The sequence below is a fragment of the Dromiciops gliroides genome, chromosome 5 (genome assembly GCF_019393635.1).
Source record: "Dromiciops gliroides isolate mDroGli1 chromosome 5, mDroGli1.pri, whole genome shotgun sequence".
In the NCBI taxonomy this organism is placed as follows: domain Eukaryota; kingdom Metazoa; phylum Chordata; class Mammalia; order Microbiotheria; family Microbiotheriidae; genus Dromiciops; species Dromiciops gliroides.
In genome coordinates this window covers 110,770,654-110,796,961 of record NC_057865.1, presented here as the reverse complement: position 1 = coordinate 110,796,961, position 26,308 = coordinate 110,770,654, and the positions used below count along the sequence as shown (strand labels likewise).

At 42.3% G+C, this 26,308-nt stretch overlaps 1 protein-coding gene across 2 annotated transcripts in view; it reads right to left on the bottom strand.

Moving 5' to 3' along the window:
* Positions 1-25,306, bottom strand: part of LOC122728217 (solute carrier family 23 member 1-like) — a 39,398-nt gene extending 14,092 nt beyond the window's left edge. The window contains exons 1-5 of one of the 2 annotated variants that reach the window (XM_043966523.1): positions 25,158-25,306; positions 24,978-25,050; positions 20,553-20,693; positions 18,388-18,545; positions 2,988-3,147 (exon numbers count right to left, since the gene is read on the bottom strand). In XM_043966523.1, coding sequence (XP_043822458.1) covers positions 2,988-3,147; positions 18,388-18,545; positions 20,553-20,693; positions 24,978-25,019 — 501 coding nt within the window. In that variant the 5' untranslated portion in view covers positions 25,020-25,050; positions 25,158-25,306. Of the gene's footprint in view, positions 1-2,987; positions 3,148-18,387; positions 18,546-20,552; positions 20,694-24,977 lie in introns of both variants that reach the window. The other variant, XM_043966522.1, reaches the window with a different exon arrangement.
* Positions 25,307-26,308: the final 1,002 nt, after the last annotated feature.

Below are 26,308 nucleotides of genomic sequence, written 5' to 3'. Positions count from 1 at the left end.
CCTCAAAATAGAAAGAAAAAAAAAAACCAACAGCACCCAAAACAAAAGAAATAATATGGTTCAATCAGCATCTATACTCCACAGTTCTTTCTTTCTTTTTTTTTCTTGGATCTGGAGATCCTCTTCTATCATGAGTTCCCTGGAACTCTTCTGTACCATTGCATTGGTGAGAAGAATATAGTCCATCACAGTAGGTCAACACTCAATGTTGATGATACTGTGTACAATGTTCTTCTGGTTCTGCTCATCTCACTCATCATCAGCTCATGTAAGACCCTCCAGGTTTCTCTGAACTCCTCCTGCTCATCATTTCTTACAGCACAATAGTATTCCATTGTATTCATATACCACAACTTGTCCAGCCATTTCCCAATTGATGGGCACCCCCTCAACTTCCAATTCCTTGCTACCACGTAAAGAGCAGCTATAAATATTTTTGTACATGTGGGTCCCTTTACCCCTTCCATGATTTCTTTGGGCAAAAGACCTAAAAGTGGGATTGCTGGGTCAAAGGGTATGCACAGCTTTATTGCCCTTTGGGCATAATTCCAAATTGCTCTCCAGAATGGTTGGATCAGCTCACAGCTCCACCAGTAAATTGATAATATTTAGACCAAAGATATCTTAGGGTTTAGGCAGTACGAGGCTAAAATTTCAAGAACTAGTGGAAGAGCACCATCAGGAAGAGACAGTGTAGCTTAATTCAATTAACTATGAACAACTCTGCTGAGTCCAAATACAGAGGAGATGGACATGAGAAGACAGAATTTTCTGACCTGGAGGAGGGTAGGTGCATGACAATTGTGTGGTTTGTCTGATTGATTATAAGAATGAACAAGCCTAGGGATATGATCTCTGAACAGTCAGGAGTCTTACTTCTTAGAGACTCCGTGATGACTAAGCAATGGCAAAGTTCAATTTGGTTCAACTGAGGGGCGGTCTAGTATAGTAAACAGAAGAGCTGGATTTGGAGGCTGCAGTATCTGAGTTCAAATCTCACCTCTGACATTTAGACCACAGCACTTAATATTTCTACACCTCGGTTTTCTCATTTATAAAATGCGGTTGTAATAATACCTCTACTACCTACCTCATAGGACTGTTTTATAAGTTTTATGTATAGCACTTGCAAACTTTAAAGTGTGATATATAAATGTCAGCTTTAAGGATTATTCATTGAATCCAACTCAACCAAGAAATTGCTAAAAGCCTACTATGTACAAAACACTGTGCTAAGTTTTTACCTTTCCCTGGCCCAATGGAAAAAAAAATCAAGGGGAAAGAATCCATACACCATCATTGTCTTCAGGAACTACCACTTGAGAGCACATACTGTGCTTTGTTGTAACAGATACATGTATAGGGACTAAACCTGTAAGTTCACTGATATAGGGAACTCGAGTAAAGAAACTCCATTTTTCTGTGTAGGTTGGCACCTTCTCTGCAATTTATAGTTTTAGAATATTGATTAGAGCTCTCTGAGGTTCAATTACTTACCTAGGGAGTCACAGAGTAAATATATGTCATTGGTAAGACTTGAACCCAGATCTTCCTGATTTCTAGTGCAACTTTCTACTATTCCATCTCTCCTCCCTCCCTCCCAATTTCTCTCTCTCTCCATATATATGTCTATGTGTATGTATGTATGTATAAAAATCTCAGTTTCAGATATACAAGAGCCATCAGCCTAAATATAACTACTCTCTGGGGGCAGCTAGGCAGCACAGTGGATAAAGCACTGGCTCTGGATTCAGGAGGACCTGAGTTCAAATCCTACCTCAGACACTTGACACTTACTAGCTGTATGAACATAGGCAAGTCACTTGACCTTCATTGTCCCACAAAAAAACAAATATAAGTACTCTCCAAAAATCCTTGGCAGTACTTTGAGGCCTCATAAGGTAAAAGGTTAGTGATTCTTGGTATAGTCAACTAAAAGAGATTTGCCAAATTTTACTTAGGAGCCTGGGACTTAAAGTACCCCACTATACATAGTCTCTATCCTATAATATATGACCTAATGACCTGTAGGAATCCAGGCATCCAGGCTGCAGATTAGGAAGGCCAGTCATGAAGCAAACAGAAAAGCAAGCTGCTTCTTCCCAATCCCATCAGACTAAGAGCCTGCCACTGTTCTATTTCATCTTCTATTACAAGTTAGGTCCATGCTCCAACAAACCTAAATCCTAGGCCCAAACCAAGTTGATCCACTGTCCATTCTGCAATCCCAACCTGCTCTTGTGTTAAGAGAATGTAGCAGAAACAAACCACTGAAGATAAAATTGTAAAAGAAAAGTTCTCCATATTTACATCTCAATCAAGCTACTAATACCAGATTGGATACAATCATGGGCTCTGTCCCAGCTTTAGGCCAACCATCTGGCCTTTAGATATTGCTGGAGGAAGCTCATTAAACTGTCTCAGTTATACATCAGAGAAAGTCTTCAGAAGATTGAATTTGTTGGCTCCTTTTAAGGAAGGGGTAAAGAGCAAATGGGTTGTCTTCTGCCCATCCCCCATAATGTCCTTTTCCTGTCCTTCACTTTTGCTCATATTTAATGCCCTTAAATGGCTTTGAATAGTTCCAGATAGTTTCCTGCACTGGGGCAAGTCTCATCTAGACCCTTACAAATAGATATACCTATCTGTGCATTGCCAAGTTTTTACATATAGGCCATAGCATCATAATACCCCCTTTAACCCTAGATGTGGTCATACAACCTCAAGCTGATATTTCTCTATAAAGCCCTAATATGCTTACCTGTCTCTACCGATTTCTCTGGATTGGCTGGGAGAATCCCTGAGAGAAAGCATGCCAATCTTTTGAACCACTCAGATAAAAAGCATAAAAGTTTTCAAAGTGTTATGTAGGGCATTTTGCTTTTGATGGTCTCTCTGTCAGTCCCTTCCTTCTCATGTTTAGCTCTACAATCATCAGCACCAACATTCCCCGGGGCCAGCTCTCAGCAGTTTCTCTCCAGAATTACCTCTCGGATCCTCTTCTGCCATTCCTCAGTGAATTCTGGAGAACTGACATTCACCTGCGTGGCATTGAGAGTCCATTCAGGGCATTTCCAGGCAGGGAGAGAGAGCATGGCCAAGGATGGGGCCAAAAAGGCAAATGTCCCACCCTGAAGAATAGGCAACCTGGAATAAAAGGATAACAATAGGGTTCTTTAACTGTATCTTCTAATTTAGCTAAGAAAGAGCCTCATCTGTGGCTGGTGTGATGATAATGTTATGGACCTGGGTATCTCATTGGAATGACCCTGGGCACCCCAAAAGTTTGGTGGGAGAAATCAAAAGAACCTTCTTGAGAAACTAAACCAAAGGACAGACACAACTAAAGAGATAAGCACTGGATCAGGACTGAGTTAGCTCCAGGACCACCACCCTTCATTCCAGTCTCCCCCACCCCCTGGGGAGATAAGATTAGGTGTGGTTGCTGCCTTTGTGGCATGAGGGGGAGAGAGATGGCTTGAGAGATCCACAGCCACCCCTCACCCAACTTCCCCCAGCCACCACCAGTGGGGGATGATCCTCCCCCAATAAGGGAACTTTCCACAGTCGAATGATCACCTCATTGGACCACCATCGGGCCTCTATAAAAGTCTCTGCCTGTCTCCTGCTTGAGGAGATAGGTATCTCAGAGCCACGCCTCTGTACCATGCCTTCTCCCCATGAGAAGAAATCCAAGGATTTCTCTCTTGGTTTCCCTTCACTAGCACCTAAATAAACTATTATTTTATTCTAATTGGATTTGTATGCAAGAGGGTGTAATTCTTTAAAGAGGAATTCCTAAGAACCCCTATCCCAAACCCCTATCTATTTCCCCATAACAATTAGTTTAAGGATTGGTTTTAGCATTATCATTCAAGCCAATTCAAACAAAATATTGTTAGGTACCTACTATGTGCAAGACACCTTGCTAAGTTTTTACCTTTCCCTGTGATTCTCTTTACCAAAACACCTTGGCCTGTCCTTTTGATCCTGATGCCGAAACGTAGTGGGGGGGGGGGGGAGGATACTGGACTCACAGATTTGAATTCAGGTAACAGAATCTCAGATTCGGAGTTTTGAGTCTGCTACTCATTAGCAGAATGACCTTGGACAATTGATTTAATTATTTTTCACTTTAAATTCATTTCTAAGCCTTGGTTTCCTTACATGTAAGTTGGAGATAATTATACTTACATTAGCTACCTTTCACAGTTATTGCCAGGATCAAATGAGATAATAGATAAGAATAAGATAAGAATGAGCCCTGGCAAAAAAAAAAAATAAAGGACAAAGGTTGGTAACGCTACCAGCTACCAACTGTGTTGCTAAGTGCCTCCTTAAGACTTGTTAAGGATCATGATGGAGTTGAAAGACATTTTCTCGTCCTGTGAATATCAAAGTACCATGGGGTAATTCCTAAAGAAAGATGTACAGTAGAAAGTCACTGGGGGAAAAAATAGATCTTCACTTGAGGGATTTTTTTTTCTGTACTTGTCACAGCTGGCTATGGGTCTGACTAACAAAAGAGATAAAAAAGATATTGGAAAATGATAATATTCCTTTTGAGGAAGAAGTTTCAGTAACTAAAGATAGCTCCAGGACATGGCAGTAGCAAGTCAGTGGAGAAACAGGAAGTGGAATCCACATGGCAAAAGCAGCTATGAAGGTGGAATGAAATAGTAATGATCTGGGGGCAGCTAAGAGGCACAGTGGATAAAGCACCAGCCCTGGATTCAGGAGGACCTGAGTTCAAATCCAGCCTCAGACACTTGATACTTACTAGCTATGTGACCCTGGGCAAGTCACTTAACCCCCATTGCCCCTCCCCCCCAAATAGTAATGATCTATGAATCTGAGAGGCGCTTTAGCTATGATACAGCACTAGTAACATGAATTCAGGGAAGGAGATGGGGGAAAGGAAGGGAACAAGCAATTTATTTAATGCCTGTTATGTGCTGGGTACAGTATGCTGCTTATAGTTGCATCAGTGATATATTTGCATCGGTGTTCCAAGAAGTAACATCGTTTTTTTAGAGTTGTCAGCAGTGAAGTGGACAAAGAACTGGGCCTGGAGTCAAGAATACCTGAGTTCAAATTCAACCTCAGATACTTACTAGCTCTGTAACCCTGGGCAAGTAATTTAACCTCTGTCTTTCTTCAATTGTAAAATGAGGAAAATAATAATATGTATTAATAAATAATAATTAAATTATATTTTTAAAATAATAGCACCTACCTCACAGTGTTGTTGTGAGGATCAAATGAGATAATATTTATAAAGTGTTCAGCACAGTGTCTGCCACATAATAGTGCTTAATAAATAAAATAAATATTTCTTTTTTCTTTCTCTCTTCTACCCAAAATATTAATTTCTATTCCAACAGATTATTTTCCACCTCTACTAAAATACATTCAGTGGTGGCTTTTTCATTACCCCACAAGACAACCCATTCCATTCCGGTACAGCTATTTCTGTTTTTAAAATTTTTATTTACATTTATAACTTATAGCATTGTGTAACTATAAGTTATGACATTGTATAACTTCCATCTCTTGGTCCTAGTCCTGCCCAGTAGAACTACACAAGACAAGCCTAATTTCCCTTCCCCACAACAGCCCTTAAGATATCTCATTTCCTTCAACTACTCCTCATCTGTGTTGGTTTTCAGATCCCTCACAACTGTGGTCACCCTCTTTTAGATTTGTTCTAGTTTGCTAAAGTCCATATTAAGATTGAACCACATGGTGGGCAGCTAGGTGGTGCAGTGGATAAAGCGCTGGCCCTGGAGTCAGGAGGACCTGAGTTCAAATCTGGCCTCAAACACTTGACACTTACTAGCTGTGTGAGCCTGGGCAAGTCACTTAACCCCCATTGCACCGCAAAACAAACAAAACAAAAACCCAAACCCACCCCCTTCCCCCCACAAAAAAGATTGAACCACATGGCTGGAAAGGGGACCAGAAAAGCAAATGCCCCACAGTGGAGAACAGGCAGCCTAGAATGGGTGGGAAAAGATGCCCTCTAGTGAGGGTATGGTCTGGGATGATGGTTCCTAACATGAAGGCCAAGAATCAATGGTGGCCTACACCAGTCTCTAAGTTGGGCCATGTCTGAAGTTGGTGTCTGAGTGAAGATTCCATTGAGCATAGGGGAGGAAGGAGTTGTTTATTCTAGGCTACTCTGCTCCTTTCAAAAAATCTGTGATTTCACTCCCTCCACCAATTCAGATAAGAACCACTCTATCCCTTGGTAATTGGTTTAATGAATTTCTATGGACCAAAAAAATTTCTCCAGCAAAACCTGCCATAGTTTGTGCTTTGCTGGCAAAGCCTTCAAGAACCCTTGGTCACCACCATGCTACAACAACATGATCAATTTTAATGAAGACTGGGCAACTTTAATTTTAGTAATCCACCAACCACAAGTTGAGAATAGAGGGGCCAATACCCACAAAGAGAACAAAGAAAAAAGAAGATGACCCAGAGGTTGAAAGTTCTTTATAGCAGTTTTTTTTTTTTTGGTAGTAGCAAATAATTAGAAACTAAGGAGGTTCTTACCTAATGGGCAACTCCAAGTAAGATTTTTTTTTTGAAAAAAGAATGAGAATGTAGAGGCTAAATTATATAATATATAATATACCAAATTATGGCATATTAATATAATGGAATATCATTGTACCATAAGAAATGATGAAATTTCAGAGACAGATTCAGAGAAAGCTGAGAAGACTTGTATGAGCTGATTCAAAGTCAAGTGAGCAGAAACAAGAAAAGAAAAGTTATGCAACAGTAACATTATAAGAAAAAACAACTTGAGAACACTGATCAATGCAACAAACAATTATTATTCTAGGACAAATGATGAAGCAGACTACTGATCTTCTTCTTGATAGAGAAGTAATAGACTCAAGATGTAAAATCAGGCATACTTTTAAAGATATGGCCAATGTGGGAATTTGTTTTCCCTTGACTGAGAATCTATTAAAAGTCGAGTGAACCACAAGCATTTATTAAGAGCCTGCTATGTGCCAGGCACTGTTCTAGGTTCTGGGGATACAAAGAAAAGGCAAACAAACAAATAAATGAAAATAGTCTCTACTTTCAAAAAGCTTTCAGTCTAATGGGGGAGAAAACTTGCAAACAACTATGTACAAAAAGATAGGCACAGGATAAGTTGGAAATTATCTCAGATGGGAAACACTAAGATTAAAGAAGCCTAGAAAAGGCTTAGGACTTTATTTTATTTTTCCAATGGGAACAAGGTGGGGTGGTAAAAGGGTGAGAATGGATAAGGATAAAGTTGCAAAAAGAAAGAAGAAAAAGAAAGAAAAGATGATCAGGAAAGCATCTTTGGAGGGGAGCAGGGTAATGAGGGTTAAGTGACATGCCCAGGGTCACACAGCTAGTAAGTATCAAGTGTCTGAGTCCAGATTTGAACTCAGGTCCTCCTAAATCCAGAGTCGGTACTTTATCCACTGTGCCACCTAGCTGCCCCCAAAAGCATCTTTTTTTTTAATGCAAAGAAGAAAACAGAAAGAAGATAGATCAGACAAAAGCAGAGACAAACAGGACATCTTTGAAAGCTTCAGATTGAACTTATCCTATACTTAAAAGCAAGTTGTACATTATTGAGATCTGCACTCTTGAGGGCAGCTATGTGGCACAGTGGATAAAGCACTGGTCCTGGATTTAGGAGGACCTGAGTTCAAATCCGAACTCAGACACTTAACACTTACTAGCTGTGTGACCCTGGGCAAGTCACTTAACCCTCATTGCCCTGGAGAAAAAAAAGAGATCTGCACTCATATATAATCTTCTTTTTCTGTTCTAATGCATATTAGAAACACCCACTTTATCTGATGTTTGTTAAGTTTAGAATACACATATATACATATACATACACATATTTTATGGTTACAGAAAAGATCCAATGGGCAATACTTGAGACCTGGTGGACTTCAAGATTTTATTAATGAATTACTATATAAACTAAGAAATATCCCCAAAAGCATCTCTAAGAATGAGAGAGAGAAGAAGAAGAAGAAGAAGAAGAAGAAGAGGAGGAGGAGGAGGAAGAGGAGGAGGAGGAGGAGGAAGAGGAGGGAGGAGGGAGGAAGGGAGGGGAAAGGGAGAGAGGAAAAGAGAGAGAAAGAGACAGAGACAGAGAGAATGTTAGGAACCAGGTCATGTGGGCCATTTAGCCATAAGCTCTGGGCCTGTTTCATCTCTTCTAAAATGTGAGGTTGCACTAGAGGGTCTCTAAAGTTGCTTCCTACTCTAAATCTTAAAGTCATCAGGTTTAAGCCAAGTAATACAGTAGGGCCTCTGGGTGAGCAGGATAAGATTGATTAACACTCTGGAGTTCAACAAGGTCATTGTGGTATGAAAGATCCAGGGCCCTTGGTACTTTACCTAAGCACAAAGGGAGCTTTGTTTCTCCATTTATTTCCTGGTTCCCTCCACAAAGTGGATATTTGGGTTGTTTCAGCAGTTTAAAATCCATTCCCCTTCTTCCCCAGTGGGACCAGAGGCTGGTTTCCTAGTTCTTTGCTCCAGCTTGTAAACTAGAACAGTGGTAACTAACCTCTTATTGGGCACTGGGCTTCCTACTCAAAGTGGGGGTGGGGGAAATTGTCCCCAGTTTGCACAGATTCATTCACATTCTGACCCTCTGGCTCTGGGGCACAAACCTCTGTCACTTAGTTACATCGGCCATTAGGGGTCTATCATCTCTGTCTACACATCCTGAAATCATTCTATGGGATCTGTCACCTGCTCATCTCACCAATCAGACTCACCAGTTGACTCACTGTCCCCTCATGCTACCTTAATCCTCAACTCTCCCCCAACTCCCACAAACCTAAACCTGCAGGGATTCCTACCCAGTGTTGCACCTATATATACCTACAAACTTCTAACATTAATAATCTCTCAGCACCCACATGATTTCACCACCATCTAATCAATCTCACTAATACTGCTAAGTACTCCAATGACAACATTAACTCTCTTTCCAACCCCCATATGCTCCATCTTCGAGTCTCAGGGGTCAGCTTGCCCAGATGTTCCAGCAGCATCAGGAAAACATCCTTAGCACTCATTTATGCACAGCAGGATGACTACTCACTTCCTTCAGTCTGTGATGGTGCCCATTTCTGTGTAACTTGCAGTCACCCCTCTGATATTTGGTGGGGATTGGTGCACATCTGATGTGGTTTCAATTCAACTGAGGCCCATACATTAAAGTGGCTCTCCCTATGCCTTGAGAGCTGAGAAATGGTTGCTACTGGTGATGATGATGGGAATGGAAACTAGAAGGACTGATGAAGCTACCACATAGACCATCAGGAACAAAATCCCATGGATAATGTTTTGAAAGATCTCACACTAGGGAACTCCAAAGCCTGACTGCTCTCAGATACAAAGCAGCCTCATTTTGGGCCTGGTTTCCTTAGCCAGATCCAGCGTGGCATACAAAAGTACCCTCACAGTAACTCCTAACCACTACACCCAAATTTAGTCGTTTATACTATCATTTATACATCTCAATCAACCAGTATTATCTCTCTCACAATGTTTGTATTGTTTGTCCAACCCTATTGTGAAATGAAAGGTCCTTTCCCCTCCCTGGCTGCCCCCCTAGAAATTTCAAAGGTCAGTGAGCAGATACAGGAAGTATTGGGGGAAGGTAGGTGTAGATACATTCCAGCAAAACAGGAAGGTGGTTTTCTATTCCATCCCTAGGAACTTTCCTGATCACAAATCAGTAACTTTGTACTTCTTCTATCTTTTCCTTTTAATCATGTAATATGACTTAATGAAATGTGATTGCCCCCCCCAAAAAAACTTGTAAAATTCTTCTTGTAACTCCAGCTTCTTCCTGGTTAATCTCAACATGATCATTAAGTACTGTTTATCACCCAAATTGTAAAATAATTTCTATTTGGCAGGCTCCTGCTACTCAGTCTAGGCTCCTTATTTCTCTGTTATCAGTTTGTTTTTACTCTCTTTTAGATATCTAGAGTCATCCATTAACCTTGATACTTTGAAAGATCCTTGATTTCATCAGTGTGGGTACTCCCTCCAGCAATGCAATTTACGACTTTTCTATACTTTCTTATCCTACACAGTTCTTGTTCATGATTTCCCACAAATCCTCCATAGGACACACCTAATATGGTAGAAACCCTCTCCTTGTTCTTTTCAAGGACATTAATGCCTCATTTGTGCTATTCATCCATGGGAGGGAGGGAGGGAGGGAGGAAGGAAGGAAGGAAGGAAGGAAGGAAGGAAGGAAGGAAGGAAGGAAGGAAGGAAGGAAGGAAGGAAGGAAGGAAGGAAGGAAGGAAGGAAGGAAGGAAGGAAGGAAGGAAGGAAGGAAGGAAGGAAGGAAGGAAGGAAGGAAGGAAGGAAGGAAGGAAGGAAGGAAGGAAAAATTGAAGAGAGGAGAGGGAGGAGAGGAGAAAAGAAAGGAACAAGCATTTACATACTTATAGTGTGCCAGGCACTGTGCTAAGCCCTTTACAAATATTATCTCATATGATCCTTACAACAACTTTGTGAGGTAGGTGCTATTATTTTCTCTACTTTACAGTTGAAGAAACTGAGAAAAACAGACTCTGGTTAAGTGACTTGCCTAGGGTCTTACAACTAGGAAGTGCCTGAGACTTTCCTGACTCCAGTCCTAGTACTCAATTCACTTCTCCACCCACCTGCAAGCCATTTCCTCTCTCTGGTCCTCAGTTGTAAAATGAGGAGGTTGAACTAGGTGCTAATAGCCAATCAACCTGTAATCACTCATTCTTGCTACAGAGTCAGCCCTCCTTCTTTTCTGGTCATAAATTAGTTTCCTTCCAATTCTGAGATCCTTTTATTCTGTGCTATCTCTTCTCAATAATGTCTTTCAAACCATTTCTTGTATGCAACTCATTATCCTTGTTGATAATATGCTACAGGTTACTAAAGTTCATTATATGTCTTTCCATTGCCCTTGGGTTACTGTCATATGAATTTTTCTGGCTTTTTGGTATTCCAGGATGTTCAGCCTTATATATAGCACCCCCAGGAAAGTATTGGCATTAAACAGATAAACACTTGAGAGAAATATTCAGACAATGCCACCAGAAAATCTAAAACAAACCCACATTCCTAGGCTTTCTTCATTTTCAATGCAATTCAACAAATATTTATTGAGCACCTATTATGTTCAAGAACCCAAACAGTCCCTGCTCTCTGGAATTTACACTCTTGTTGAATTAATGTTGATGTTACTTCTGTAACATTAACTCCTCTTTTACCATTCATTTTCATGTGGATTTTTTCCATGAACTTTTCCAAAGATTGTTAAGGTCCTTAAGGGCAGAAATCAAATTGTGTCTTCTATTTATTTTCTACTTCCTGTACCATCTAATATAGTCTACCAAAGGTACACAATACATGTTGATGACTTCATATTCTTGTTGGAATTAGGTCTTCATTATTTTCTCTGTGAGCCATCATGGAACTCAAGGGGATTTGACTGGAAAAACTAATATCCCACCCAACTATTCCTCCTGGGGCAGGGCAAGTGAGGCAAGTAGAAGGGAGAAGGTCTGAGTCTGTTTGGGGGCAATTGCCTTAAGCACAGGCAGAAAGCAGATTTGCCACTCAGATTTGAAAAGGGCACTCAGCTGAGTTGGGAGCCCTGGATATTAGTTCTGGCTCTGATATTACCTAATCATATGACCCTGTATAGGTCATCTTACTCTCTCTAAGCTTCATTTTCTTCATCTATAAAATGTGAAATGAGAGAGTTGGATGAGATGATTATTAAGGTTTTTCTCAGCTCAAACATTCCTTGGATTCTCTTTCCTTAACATAGACAACCCATGATTAAGGAATCATCTGCCAGTCTGGGGACAAGACTATCCGAACCAGATATTGGAGAATAGAGGGTCAGAGAGATGAATAAATCCCAGAGGCTTTAGAGGCCAAAACAAAGGCCCTTAATTTTGAAGCTCTCAATTTGGGGCTGGCAGAAGCCCAGTCTTCTTTCTCAGGCAGTCACCTGAATACAGAAGACGGGATGGAGACCATCAGAGCTGGCCAAAGTCTTAAACGACCATTGCAGATAGAATACTGTAATGGGCAGCATAAGGAAGGAAGGAAAGGAAAGGACTAAGCATTTATATAGTATAGTGCCTGACATGTGCCAGGCACTTCATAAATAGCCTCACAACCCTGTGATGTAGGCATTATTATCATCATCTCCATTTTACAATAGAGCAAAATGAGGCCAACAGAGGGTAAGTGACCGACTTGTCTAGGATTGTTGTTTAGTTATTTCAGTGCTGCCTGACCCCATTTGGGATTTTCTTGGCAGAGATCCTGGAGTGGTTTGCCATATCCTTCTCCAGCTCATTTTACAGATGAGGAAACTGAGGCAAACAGGGTGAAGTGACTTGCCCAGGGTCACACAGCTAGAAAGGGTGGATTTTAACCCAGGTCTTCCTGACTAGGTCCATCCCTCTACCCACTACACCACTAGCTGCCTCTGGGTAGCATAAGATTTAGAATCGGAAGCATGAGTTAGAATTCCAGCTTTAATAGTTATTAGCTATATAACTAATGGGCAAGTCACAAGATGTGACTTATCTGTCAGGGTTGTGGCCAGAAGAATGCTTTACAACCTCCAAGCACTATTCAAATGTGAGCTTCTATTAATAACAAGGAGCTCCAAATAAGTGGGGGTGGTGGCTGTCTACCTTGCCGAGGAACCAGTTTAGAAAGTATTTCTAATGTGTTTCTTTTGTTCAGGCACCTAAGACAAGCTGAAAATAGCATTCTGTTGATCCTTCTGGGAAACAATTAGCTAAGCATTTACACCTGTGTGCATTTTTGCAGCTCATTTTTGGACTGACTACATTCCAACCTCTCCTCAGCACAGGTCAGGGATAGAGATTGCAATGAGGGTTATCTTTAGCTGGCATGTTATTAAGACCTACCACCATCCCTGCCTATATCTGAACTCGAGTCAGATGCAACCACTCACCTGAATCTGCCAGCAAGTTCTCAACCAGCCACACCTGGGGAGTGGTTCCTAAATGAACAGATTCTTGGCAGATAATTATCAAAGTCTCCTGGGTGTTGGTAACTCTAATCTGTTCTTACAACTTCCTTTCTCTGCCCCATTTGTATCACCTCCCTACTCAGTCTTTTGACTTTCCCCTCCATAGAATGTAAACCAATATCTGTCCTAGGGCCTGGCACACAACAGGTTAATACCTCTGCCCTCAACAAACACACACCTTGGTGCTCAATACTTGCTTAGGTCCCCTTTGGGGAACCTGCTACTGATCATGTCATCCTAGGGATGATACTGCATCCTTCTTGGCCTTTTTCCTGACAGTACCTGTGACTCCTGGATGTCTGGGAGAGTTAGAAGTGTCCTGATGACCAGCTGCATTTCCCTCCACCCCCCCATTTCCAAACCTTTCTTCTATCAGGATCGTGGTTGTTGTGCCTTGGCTCCAGATTGACAGAAGACTTTCTCTTTCTAAGGCATGTGGGTGGAAGAAGAAGGGAAGTTGCTTGGTTTGGTTCATGGGATAGGCCCCATCTGAAGCTGAGGGATGACTAGGAATTTTGGGGGACCTTATATTGCATCCTTTTTCTATGGCCCCTTTTTATCTACCCCCCCCAACTCTCCAGATAGTTATCAATAAATATGCCTGTTCACCTCTAGCCTGGTGTTACAAAAAGTTGTAACAAGGATGAATATATAAATGGATAAATAGATAAATGCTTGTTGGATGGATTTAAATTTGACCATATATATCGCTTTGTATTTTGCTGTCTGTGCCCTCCTGATTCCTGACGACCGGAATACTACCAGTCCCGATGTTTTGTGCCATATGTCTGTCCACAGCACTCAACCCCACCTACAGTCCCAATACTGACTCATAGAAACAATTTAAGCTGAGACCAGTTACTCAGTTTAATGATACAAGATAAATTTTCCCAAAAGACAAAGTCCATATCCTCTCCCTTCTGTTGTCTACCTTTCCAGATCGATTTTATCTGTCTTTTGTAGATCTAATCTTAAAATATCTTAAACCTAAGTCCCTAAGAGCAGCATCTGTCTGCTCCTACATTCACATCTTCATACCAAAAGCCACTATTTCCATTATGATTTGGATAATCCATCAAGTCAACTAAGGAGAATGTCCGAATCTAGGTCTGTGAGGGAAATCCAAACAGATGCAATATTAGCACATTTGAAGAGGCAGGGCAATTGAGCTGTGGGGACAGGAAGACAGTAACTGATAGCCAGCCCACAGCAAGGGCACAAACCTCTCTTCCACAAAATTCATTTTAAAGCAGGGAGAGTTCAAGTTCATGTCCATAAACTGACTGTTACACTGTGTTTGCAGGAGGAATAAAGGAGAATAATTTGCAGGAAGAATAAGAAGAGGGAAAGGTGTGTTTGCAGGAGGAATAGCCAGAGAGTAAGGTGAGACCTCTTCATGTCAGAGTGGTACAACTATGGGGGAATCTGGTGACTTTTCCTCTGTTTCTGTGTCTGTGCTATATGAATTCCTAGAAAGACCTCATATATCAAGCTATGCTGCAGACTGCCTGACATCTTACTTAGACATGGAATATCAAAGGACTAGGCAGTACTCAAGAGATGGTGCAAAGTGAGTCACAGAATCTTGACAAAACCTTTTCAGTACATCCCTATTCTTTTCAAAGTGTCTGTGCTAGGAACAGTGAAACCCTGGCACTGCGGGATTATTGCCCACTGTTGTGCTACTCTCAAGACATGTCAAACTCATAGTTAACAGGCTCTCTGCTCTGCCCTCCCCTGGATTAAAATGTAATTGGGAGGGGCAGCTAGGTGTCGAAGTGGATAAAGGACCGGTCCTGGATTCAGGATGACCTGAGTTCAAATTTGGCCTCAGACATTTAACACTTACTAACTGTGTGACCTTGGGCAAGTCACTTAACCCTCATTGCCCCACCAAAAAAAAAAAAAAAGAAAGAAAGAAAAAATGTAATTGGGAAATGTTTAACAAAATGAATATAAAGATAATGTGACATATGTGATGTTAATTTGTGCTTTTCTAAGTCAACATGCAGCCTGAAGGGATTTGTTTCTATTTGCGTTTGATATCACTTGTCTAGACAATTTGAAAGTACCTTTCCAGTTCTGGGATTCTATGATTTTGTTCTCCAGAAAGCCAGTGTTAAAATATACATATTGTTGGGGCAGCTAGGTGGCACAGTGGATGAAGCACTGGCCCTGGATTCAGGAGAACCTGAGTTCAAATCTGACCTGAGACACTTGAAACTTACTAGCTGTGTGACCCTAGGCAAGTCACTTAGTCCTCATTGCCCCACCCAAAAAAAGTAAATCACTGACCTCAGCCACTTGACACTTACTAGCTGAGTGAGCCTGGGCAAGTCACTTAACCCTCATTGCCCAAGAAAAAGAAAGAAAGAAAGAAAGAAAGAGAGAGAGAGAGAGAGAGAGAGAGAGAGAGAGAGAGAGAGAGAGAGAGAGAGAGAGAGAGAAAGAAAGAAAGAAAGAAAGAAAGAAAGAAAGAAAGAAAGAAAGAAAGAGAAAGAAAGAGAGAAAGAGAAAGAAAGAGAGAGAGAAAGAGAGAGAGAAAAAGAGAGAGAAAGAAAAGAAAGAGACAAGGAAAGAGAGAGAGAAAGGAAAGAAAGGAAGAATGAAAGAAAGGAAGAATGAAAGAAAAAGAAAAGAGACCAGAATTGTTCTCCTTGGCTTCCAAGGGGCAAAACTGAGCGCAAGAAGTGGAAACTCTAGTTGCAATGTAAGGGATAGCATCTTCCCCATTAGAGCTATCCAAAAATGGAAAGGCAATGAGCTATGGAGGGAATCTTTGGTCAGGACCAGGCTTCAGGGGCTGAGATGAACTCTGATGTCCCTTCTAATTCTGAGATCCCGACTTCTGAGAGAAGATCCCCTCCCTCTCAGAAGTCTTCAGTGGCTCCTAACTATTTCTAGGGCAAAGTATGAATTCTTCAGTCTATCATTTAAGGTCTTACACAGTTTGACCCCAACCTCCTTTTATAAGCTTATTGAATATCCTGCCCCTTCTCCACACTCTGCATTCCAAGCAAACTGAACTACCGCCAGGATTTCCCTCTGCCATTTCTACATCTTCATGGAAGCAGTCTCCGATGTTTAGAATCTATTCTCTCTTCACCTCCATCTCTCCGAATTCATATCTTTCTTCAAGGCTTCTGGAATGTTCCCTCAATCCTTCCTGCTTTTAAGTCAACAAGATTTTATGAAGTTCCTACTCTGTACCAGACACTAAGCTAAGCACTTGACGTTCTCTCCCTTCTTAAAATAATGTGCGTTGGGGGCAGCTAGGTGAATGGAGCACCAGCCCTAGAGTCAGGAGTATCTGAGTTCAAATCCGACCTCAGACACTTAACACTTACTAGCTGTGTGACCCTGGGCAAGTCACTTAATCCCAGTTGCCTCACCAAAAAAAAAAAGTGTGTCTTTTTAACCTATGTATTTAGGGTTGTAGCCTTAGAGTTGGAAGGGTCCTCAGATGTCATCTAACCCAACTCTCTCATTTAACAAGGAAACTGAAGCATAATGAGGGGGAGTGACTTAGGCTAGGTTATAGTAGTAAAGCCAGGATTTGAACCCAGGTTTTGCCTTTGCCCTTGTACTAGGCTATTGTGTTTCTCCCCCTTTGCTCCTCCCCAGCATATAGACTGTATCTTCTCTCCTCCCTTCCCAACTCCACCTCACCCACCTGCATATACCAAAAAGAGGAACTTAATGATTTAAAAAAACTGCAGAACCCTGAACTCCAAAGCTGCTTGGTGATTAGGCAAAGGACTATTTCCTAGTTGTGGCTTGCAGAGACAAAGATTTGGGAAGTGTATGGGCTAGTCACCATAAGTAAGAGTGAGCTCTCTTGCTGAAGGAACACCCCGGCTTGTTCTGGGAAGAATGACTAAAAGAAAAGTTAAACTTCAGAGCACTAGCTTGTCAGGATAACCTTTCTCTCTTCCTTGGAGGTAGTAGACCCCAAAGAGAGCAGAGCTAAGAAGCTTCTGCCAACCTCAGGGCAAGGGTCCTTACTCTTTCTAAAAGCACATATCAGTACCCTGGCTGAGGATTGCAACTGGGTCTGAAGCTGGAGATAGTGGAGACTACAGCTTCCCATTGAGAAGAAAGCCCAGACCAGCAAAGAGGAGAAGTGCAAGGACCTCATGAGAAGTGGACATTGTACATACTTCTACTGTATGAAGTCACATCTGTTCCTTATGTGTGTGCCTCATTACTCACATACTCTACACATGTGCCTGCTCTTCCCACTGGTACTACCTATACTTGCAGAAGAGAACACCCTTTTTTGTTTCGGAGACAAGGGGATGTCTTATACTTGGTGTTCACTGACTATTAAAGGTAAACACACTAGTGGGGGCTTGTGGGTGATAGTTATAGTCATACGGGATCCATATACTAGAACCTGTTAGTAATAGTCAAGAAGCAGCAACCACCTTCCAGGGTGGCTTATCCTAGAGGTTTAGTTGGAGGAGTATCCTAAGTCAGAGAAGTTAGAATGACAACTAAGAAGAGGGAGAAGCTAGAGGATATAAGCTTCTTCCCCTTTTGCCTTCTCCCTCTGAGTTGTCAGTGTAGCAGTTTTAGGGGCTGGGGAGGAGGTGTCCAGTGGTATTCGTTTCTGTCTGGGGTCATGACTCAGTTACTTTAATGACATTGTATTCCCAGATGGGCACAAGTAGTGATGATAGCTGTGAGATAAGACTGGGTCTAAGGACAGTTTCTTTCTGTGTATTTCTATCACCAGTACATTGCACAGTGGCTAGTAAACAGTAGGTACTAATCAGTGCTGATTCATCCATTGCTTAATACTGCTTACCTAAATTCAATCAGCTGAATTTGCTACTGGGTCCTATTCCCAAAGAAGAGCTTGGGTGGGTGGGGAGATGTGTAGGAGGAAGACCAACCTTAGTGGCATCTTGTCTTTTTCTGGTTCTAGGATTGGCTTGTGAGGAATCTATGGGAAGCTTTGGGTCCCTGAAACCCTGGGAAGAGAAATGTCCAAAGAGTAGAAACATAGAAAGAGAGTGTGGAGAGGCACTAAATCAATCAGCAACCATTTACAAAGTCCCTACTATGTGCTAGGGACTGAAGATGCAAATATGAAAAGTGAGGCAGTGCCTGACTTCAAGGAGCCAATATCCCACCTCACAGTCTTGAAGCGGGCTAGAGTAGGAAGAATTCATTTCACTGTTTTTCTGGGTGGCAGAGCCAACCCTACATACCCTGTGCCTGTCCCTGGGGATAAAGGCAGGGTGGTGAGCTCTTGTTAGGAAGTGTTAGCCTACCTGACCCCTAAAAGGACCTGAAGGAGAGTGCAGATGCCAGAGACAAAGAACATGGTGCTGATGAGGTAGCTCTGGGTCAAGGGGTCATGCTGCAGGCACAGGTCCTTGGCCAGGATGAGAGGCACAGCCACGATCCCTCCCAGGGCTGTAAGATAATGCTGCGGGAAGAGAGAAGAGAATGGCATGAACAATCTAGTGTTGCTCCCTTTCCTGTGAACATAATAGGAACTGTCAAAACCAAGGTTTAGTTGGGAGGTAGGATAGTACAAGGGGCAGCTAGAAGGCTCAGTGGATAGACTTCTGAGCCTGGAGTCAAGAAGACCCGAGTTCAAATCCAGCCTCAGACACTTAATTGCTCTGTGATCCTGGTCAAGTCACTCAACCTCTATTTGCCTAAATCCACTGGATAAGGAAATGGCAAATCATTCCAGTCTCTTTGCTAAGAAAACCCCATGGATGAGTATGGTCCATGGAGTCACAAAGAGTCAGACACAACTGAATAATAATAAGGATAGATCAAGTAAGGGATGGCTGGAAACTGGAGACTAACAGACCCACCCACTTTTTCCCCATCACCACATTTCCTAATGCAGACCATCATCTGCCTGGATCCTTTCCTGTTGCTTGCTGAGGTCTGCCCTAATTTCCCAGCATCAGAAAATGTAGCTTTGGGGAAAAACAGGTGAGTAGATCACAGTGGGGTAGGGTATGAGGAGAGCTGGACATCTAAAGGATCAGGATGAAGGATCTTTTCCTCGGGGGATTTCCTCACCTGGGAGGTAGAGCAATGGGGAGAAAAAGCTGGGCTTGCTGTTAGGAAAACCTGAGTTCAAATCCAGCCTCAGAGACTTGCTAGCTATATGACCCTAGGCCAGTTACTTCCCCTCACTTTGCCTCAATTCCCTCAACTGTACAATGGGGATTATAATAGAACCTGCCTCCCAGGGTCATTGTGAAGATGAAGATGAAGATGAAATGAGATCATATTAGCCCAGCGTCTGACACTATAGGGCTTAATGAATACTCGTCTCCTCCCTTGAATCATATACATATATATATATTTTTTTTTCTAAAGACCACATCAGAGGAATATCCTCCTGAAATTGTTTTCCTAGTGGTGGCAACGAGGCAAACTGAGACGTCTCACGGGAATGAAGATCTTCAGCTAGCATTTGCTGACTTGCTGCTCATTCAGGACTCAGTGAGCACTCTGCACCCAACATCATTTTTTTTTTCCTGAGCAAAGCTAATTGGTTTATATGAGCATTCCATCTCCAATACTAGCCTCACAAGCACCACATAAAAACTGAGCCATTCTAGAAAACAGGCTCAGGTATGGCAACCCCTTCTTCCATTCTCTGCTGCCAAGCCTACTTTGTGATCAGTTTAGCCACCACCACCACCACTAGCACTTTAAGGTTTGCAAAGTGCTTTCTATGTTATCCCATTTGAATCTCATCATCCTGGGAGGCAAGTGCTATTATGATTTCCATTTTACAGATGAAGATACTGGGGCACAGTGCCCAGCACATAGTAGGAGCTTAATAAATGTTTATTTATTGATTGCTTGAGACTTAGAGGTTGGGTGACTTGCCAGGGCCGGACAGCTGGGAAGTGTCTGAGACAGGATATGAACTTGAGTCTTGCCAACTCCAGGTCCAATACCCTAACAGCTTTGCCAACCACAAGCCTATCTCCACCTTCCATCACTTTCCCTGAGGTTTCAAAATCACATCGTTATCATGGTCAGGGAAGGACAAACCACAATTGTATATTATTTCTGTGACAGCAAAATGATAGCTTTGCTTGTTACTCAAGAACACTACAATATATTAAGAGCAGTGGGGGCAGCTAGGTGGTGAAGTGGATAAAGCACCAGCCCTGAATTCAGGAGGACCTGAGTTCAAATCCAGCCTCAGACACTTGACATTTACTAGCTGTGTGACCCTGGGCAAGTCACTTAACCCTCATTGCCCTAAAAAAAAGAGCAGTGTTGACAAAGCCTGAGTTTGTTGCTGTGTCTAGATGTCCAGACCAGTTCAATTTTTAGGATGGTCAAACCAGTCAAAAAAAAAATCATTTTGATGAGGGGCAGGTTTTTTCAATGTTGAATTCCACGGTTGGTTTTGGGTTGGCTTTTTTTTTTTTTGGTCTGATGGTCTTACCTGAATCCCCAGGAAGATGCAGAGGTACCAGGGTGGGACATCTGTTATACCGTAGGCCACATTGCTGTGGTTGTGATGCTGGGTCTGTCCATTCTGATTCTTGCTTTTGCCTTTCATGCTGGGACTTGGCAGGACATCATTCTGTAAGAACCAAGTCAAACTTTGATTGAGTGCCCTCCCTGCCCAGAAACCCTTGTTCTAGACCCTAGGCAATACAAAAGAACCAGCAGGTGTAATATCCTCCCTCAGGAAAAGTCAGGTCTGGAGGACACCAGAAAAGACAAAGGATTATATACTAAGCAACATAGAGGAAAACACAAACGAATGTAGAGAATACAGAATACATACAGCACTAACTCGTAGGAGTATGCACAAATTCTCCAGAGATGCTGTGAATTATACTCCTAATGCCTATTCCTTGGCATTTGGTTCATAAATCACCCCTCATTTTACAGATGAGGAAACAGACCCAAAGAGATGAAATCATTTACTCGGCATCACACTAGTGTCTGAGGCAGGATTTGAACCCATGAGTCATTTGTGGGTGGGGAGAGAGAAGAAAGCAAGGCATGACCTAACAAACTCTGAGCACCACTCAGAGGGCCCTAGGTAGGATGAGGATATTAGGTCGGAGAGGTAGGCTTTGGAACCTGAGATATCCAGGGCTTCCAGGAATAGGACATGAAGCCAATGATAGTAGTAGAACTCTGCCTCTACTAGGGTGTTGTTCAACCCCGCTAGAGGCAGACATGTAACCATGTCGACTGGGTCCACCACGAATTCAGGTTCTCTCATCTCTACCGGGCTCCCATTAATGTAGAGAAATTCCACTATCCTTCCCTGATTGAGTTTCTATCCAGCTCTTCTCTGTGACTTTTCTTTTCTTTTTTTTTTTTAGGAGCAGTTAGCAAGTTTAATTTGGTGAAAGCAGAGAGCAGGTAGGCCAAAGAGGACATGTGGTGGGAGGTGGAAGGAAGGATGTTAGTAAGCCTGACAATATAGTTAGTTGCTTCAGGGGTGAGAGAATCATTTTCACACTGAGAAAGTTAGGGGATTCTTTGTGGAAAGGGGACTTTTGTTCTCAGCCATTTGGCATCATCCAGACTAGCTCTTCATAGTTGATACAACCGTTGCTATCCTCATGCCCTGCCACCAACACTTCCACTTCTTCCTCGGTCATCTTCTCACCCAGAGTGATAAGGACATGCCCAAGACTGTGCTGTTCCCTTCCTTATCAAACACCTGAAGCCCCTCTACATGGTCTTCATATGTGCCCTGGTCCTTATTCTTTGCTACGGTCTGCAGCATTGGCAGAAAGTGTTCAAAGTCCAACACCTTCACATTCATCTCATCACTCTTAGGATTCCCTAAGACATTGAGCACCTCAGCATTGGTGGGATTCTGGCTCAAGGCCTGCATCACCTCCCCACAATGGCTGTATAAGATCTTTCCATACCCCGTGCAAACAGCTGGAAGGCCTCTTTGACCTCAGCAGTCTGATCTGTTTCAGCTGCTGCCTCTGCTGCTGCTGCTTCTGCTGTATGTAATGGCTCCCCTCTGTGACTTTTCTAAGCCCTTTCTTCTCTCTTCAGACCCCCTACATCTCTCCGGGACCACTGTCTTTCAGCAGAAGACAATCTAACCAGGCATCTTGGGCTCCCTCATCCCTCCCCCTACTTCACACCTCCAAATATCATCAGCCCTCTTCTACTCCTTAACTCTAACCCAGGGATACTTAACCTTTTCTGTGCTGTGGATCCTATGGATCATTTCTTAGCATTCTGTTCTTAAATGCATAAAATAAAAGGTAGAACTTTTCCTTTCCCTGCTACCTCTCTTTAACATAGGCTCTGAAAAGGGGACCTGGGGGGACGGGGCAGGGGTTCGTGTCTGTTCTATGCTGTTTGCCCTGCTTAGTTTCAGGTGCCACTGGTGATCCACACTGGCCCCAGGAGTTGGGGTCAGCCTTCCAAGTGGGTTGTTGTAGCCAGCCAATCTGGCAGAGGAGGCCTGAGAAGCCAGGGTGCCTGGGACCCAAGTCTGGGCTGGAGGGGAGGGGAGGGATTTGGACTTGGGACTAGAACTCTGCTCCAGAGGAAGGAACCAAGCTAAGATGTTTATAAGCATATTTTATACCTTTGAAGTAAATATGTCTTTGTCAAATCTAATTAATTCAGCAGTGGCTAAATTGATCTGGAGTGCAGGGGACCACCCCTCTACAACTGAAAAAACAATATTGGTGGGGGTTGGAGGTATCCACAGAGTTTAGACACTCCCAATCACCTTAAGGGGAGTAGAGGGGCAGTTAGGTAGGTTAGTGGATAGAGCACTGGCCCTGGAGTCAGGAGGACCTGAACTCAAATCCAGCCTCAGATACTTGACACTTGCTAGTTGTATGACCATGGGCAAGTCATTTAACCCTAATTGCCTTGGAAAAAAGGGGGTAATGGCAAACCATGGGAGAGGAGTACACTATAGCCTAGTTGGCCTTCAGTGGGGGCAAGGTGGTATGTATATGAAGAAAATACCTACAAAGTAAGATGGGGGTGGGCAACTAGATGGCACAGTGGATAGAGCAACACCCCTGGATTCAGGAAGACCTGGGTTCAAATCCAGCCTCAGACCCTTGACACTTACTAGCTGTGTGACCCTGGGCAAGTCACTTAACCCCAATTACCTCACCAAAAAAACCCAAAAACAACAACAAAAGAAAAGAAAGATGGGGCAGTTTGCTACATAGTTTGGGAGGGAAGACTCTAGCAGTTGGACAAATCAAGAAAGGTTTCATGCAGAATATGGTGTCTGGGCAATGTCTTAAAGGAAGGGGAACTAGGAAAAGAGGTTAGGAGGGAATGCATTCCAGGCCCGGGAGATCATCTATACAAAGGCATGGAGGTGGGAGATGAGATTCAAATGGGAAGGTGTCTGTAAAAACCTCTTGGCAAACCTTAAGCCATGAAGTAAATATGAATTCAGAGCAGATAATCTGCTTGAACCCCATCATTTTTCATATAAGAAAAGAGCAGCTGAGGCACCAAACTTGTGAACAATAGTGAACAATAGTGTTAGGACTTGGATTAGGGTTGGCTGACTTCAAGGTCTTTTACTATAGCCTCTTGCTTGGTCTCTTCCACAGTGTGAAGCATGGAGCCTTATAAATAGTAAAAAATGCTTTTAAAAACCAATAAAAATGCAGACCTTTCTGGGAGGGGTAATACTCTAAGTCACATGCTGAGATCAAGACCCTGTTCAAGACCATGAGGCTTTTGTGTACTAATTTCACTACAGAAAGATGTCTGAAAAATTATATTAAAGAGTGTAAACACAGGATAAAAAAACAATTAAGTTCATGGAAGTGATGTGGCAGAAGAAAGTAGAAGTGCCAGCCTAACTGGTCATTCAAATGATTCACCAGCCTTTATATCTAGCCCTAACACACAGAGTGGCCACTCATTACCTCATAGGGATCAGGATATCAGTTTGTACCTCAGATGGGGCCCCAACTAGACTTTGAACTTCTTATTGTCAGGAAACATTCCTTATTCTTTTGTTTCTTAGCATGGTGCTAAATAAATATTATATTAGATGGCTTTTTTTCTATAGTATTTTAAAGGTATGTTGACAAAACTTTTTTGGTTTTGGTTTGGTTTGGTTTGGTTTGGTTTTGGTTTTTTTTGCAGGGCAATGGGGGTTAAGTGACTTGCCCAGGGTCACACAGATAGTAAGTGTCAAGTGTCGGAGGCTGGATTTGAACTCAGGTACTCCTGAATCCAGGTCTGGTGCTCTATCCACTGCACCACCTAGCTGCCCCTGACAAAAATTTTTTTAATGACTTAGTTTGATATAACTCTGAGATAGATATATAGGTGTCATTATTCACATTTTACAAGAGAAGAAACTGAGGTTTAAAGAGGTTATAAGTTGACCATGGTTGTATACACAGTAAGTACCCCTACCTTCCATTGTGCCACATGAATGCTGTTACCTCGTCAGTTGATTACTACATAGTGTCCTTAGAGATTCTGTTTTCCCCTCCTCAAGAATTGCAGATCCTTGGTCACCTGGTCTATTGTTTAGCTCTTTCCCCCTTTCATTTAGTCACAGCGGGTGACAAGTATTGGAAAATGAAATCCCATAAGAAAGGTAACAATGAATCCCATTCTTCCATTCTCCTTACTGATCACATCCAGAGTAGTGATTATCTCATTCTACCATCCCGAAGCTTCCCTCACCCAAACTCTAGGTAACAGTAATAAGCAGAATGAGTAAAAACACCAGATGTCCCTTCAGGGAGTCCTTCCTGACTCTTTTTCCTCCAGATTTGTCTCCCATTACACACACACACACACACACACACACACACACACACACACTCTTTTAGCTGTCCTTGCCCCTTAAGACCCACTTCACAAGTAACTCACTCACCCTTGTGTTGGGGTTCTCACAGCAAGTGACGGTGAAGAGCATGGCAGCCCAAAATCTTCTCCTTCCCAGCTCCCTTTTAAGTGAAGATAAAAAATGGGGGGATATAAGAGAACTTGCTCATAGAGAAAGAGAAAGGAAAAACACAGAAGAACCACCCCTAAGTAAGCCAAAGGGTTCCACCCTGGAGAGATGAGTTGAGAGGGTTCACTCTGCTGGGTAAGTGGAAGAGGAACCTCTTCAAGCTTCAGCTGCTTTCCTCTAAAACTCTCCCAGTGTCAACCTAGTTCCTTCTCAGCCTTCCTCTCTTTCACCATAGCCTAAGTGGGGCGGAGTATTTCTGGGGAAGGTGGAGCATCCTAGACTTGGCAAGAATTAGGGACGGGGTGGGTAGTGGGAAGCTCTGAACTGAGCACTTTCTACACCAGATCTTTTTTTTTTTTTTTCAATTTAAGTGAAACAGTCTCAGTATAAACTATTACGACACCATATAATTGGAGCCAGCAGTCAGGAAATACATGCCCTGCGTATTTGTGGTCTAAATGGGATTGTATTCACTGAGGCCAGCTAATAAAGTTGAGGGAGTGAGGGAACCCAGGACTGAAAATTCATTATTGAAGCTACTATACTCATCCGGGCTTTCTAACAAGTAGATGTGATACTGAGGAGAATACTGGAGTGCTCTGACCTGCATAGTGCTTTTCTCTATGAGGCTTGTCCATATTTATTAACTCATTTCTATCCTGCTGGACGGAAGAGTTCAGGCAGTGGTTGAGTAGGAGGAGGAGGCCCTAGGGGCATTTTTTTTTTTTTTTGCTCCTGACCCCAGAAAGCTCATCCTTCAGTTAAGTAATAAAATGTCCCTTCACACAGGAGTAAATGAAAACCTACCTCCTATCTGAGTTGTTTCCTTACATTTGTAGTAGAATCTTGGATTCCTAATTTCTTTTTTTTATTATAAACTTAACAAAAATAAAGATTTTAGTATACAAAGAACAAAGAAAAGAGGATTATATTGGAAGGAAGAAAACTATGAACTATTAGTTTGTTTTTTCTTAAGTGCATATTCAATTTCAAACAAAATTGCCCTATTTGGCTCTGTCTCTTTCCTTCTGCTTTTTTCATGTATCTTTAAGTGTTTTATTTTATTTTATTATTTTTTTTTAGTGAGGCAATTGGGGTTAAGTGACTTGCCCAGGGTCACACAGCTAGTAAGTGTTAAGTGTCTGAGGCTGAATTTGAACTCAGGTACTCCTGAATCCAGGGCCCAGTGCTCTATCCACTGTGCCACCTAGCTGCCCCTTTGAAGTGTTTTATTGATGCTCTTTTCTTTT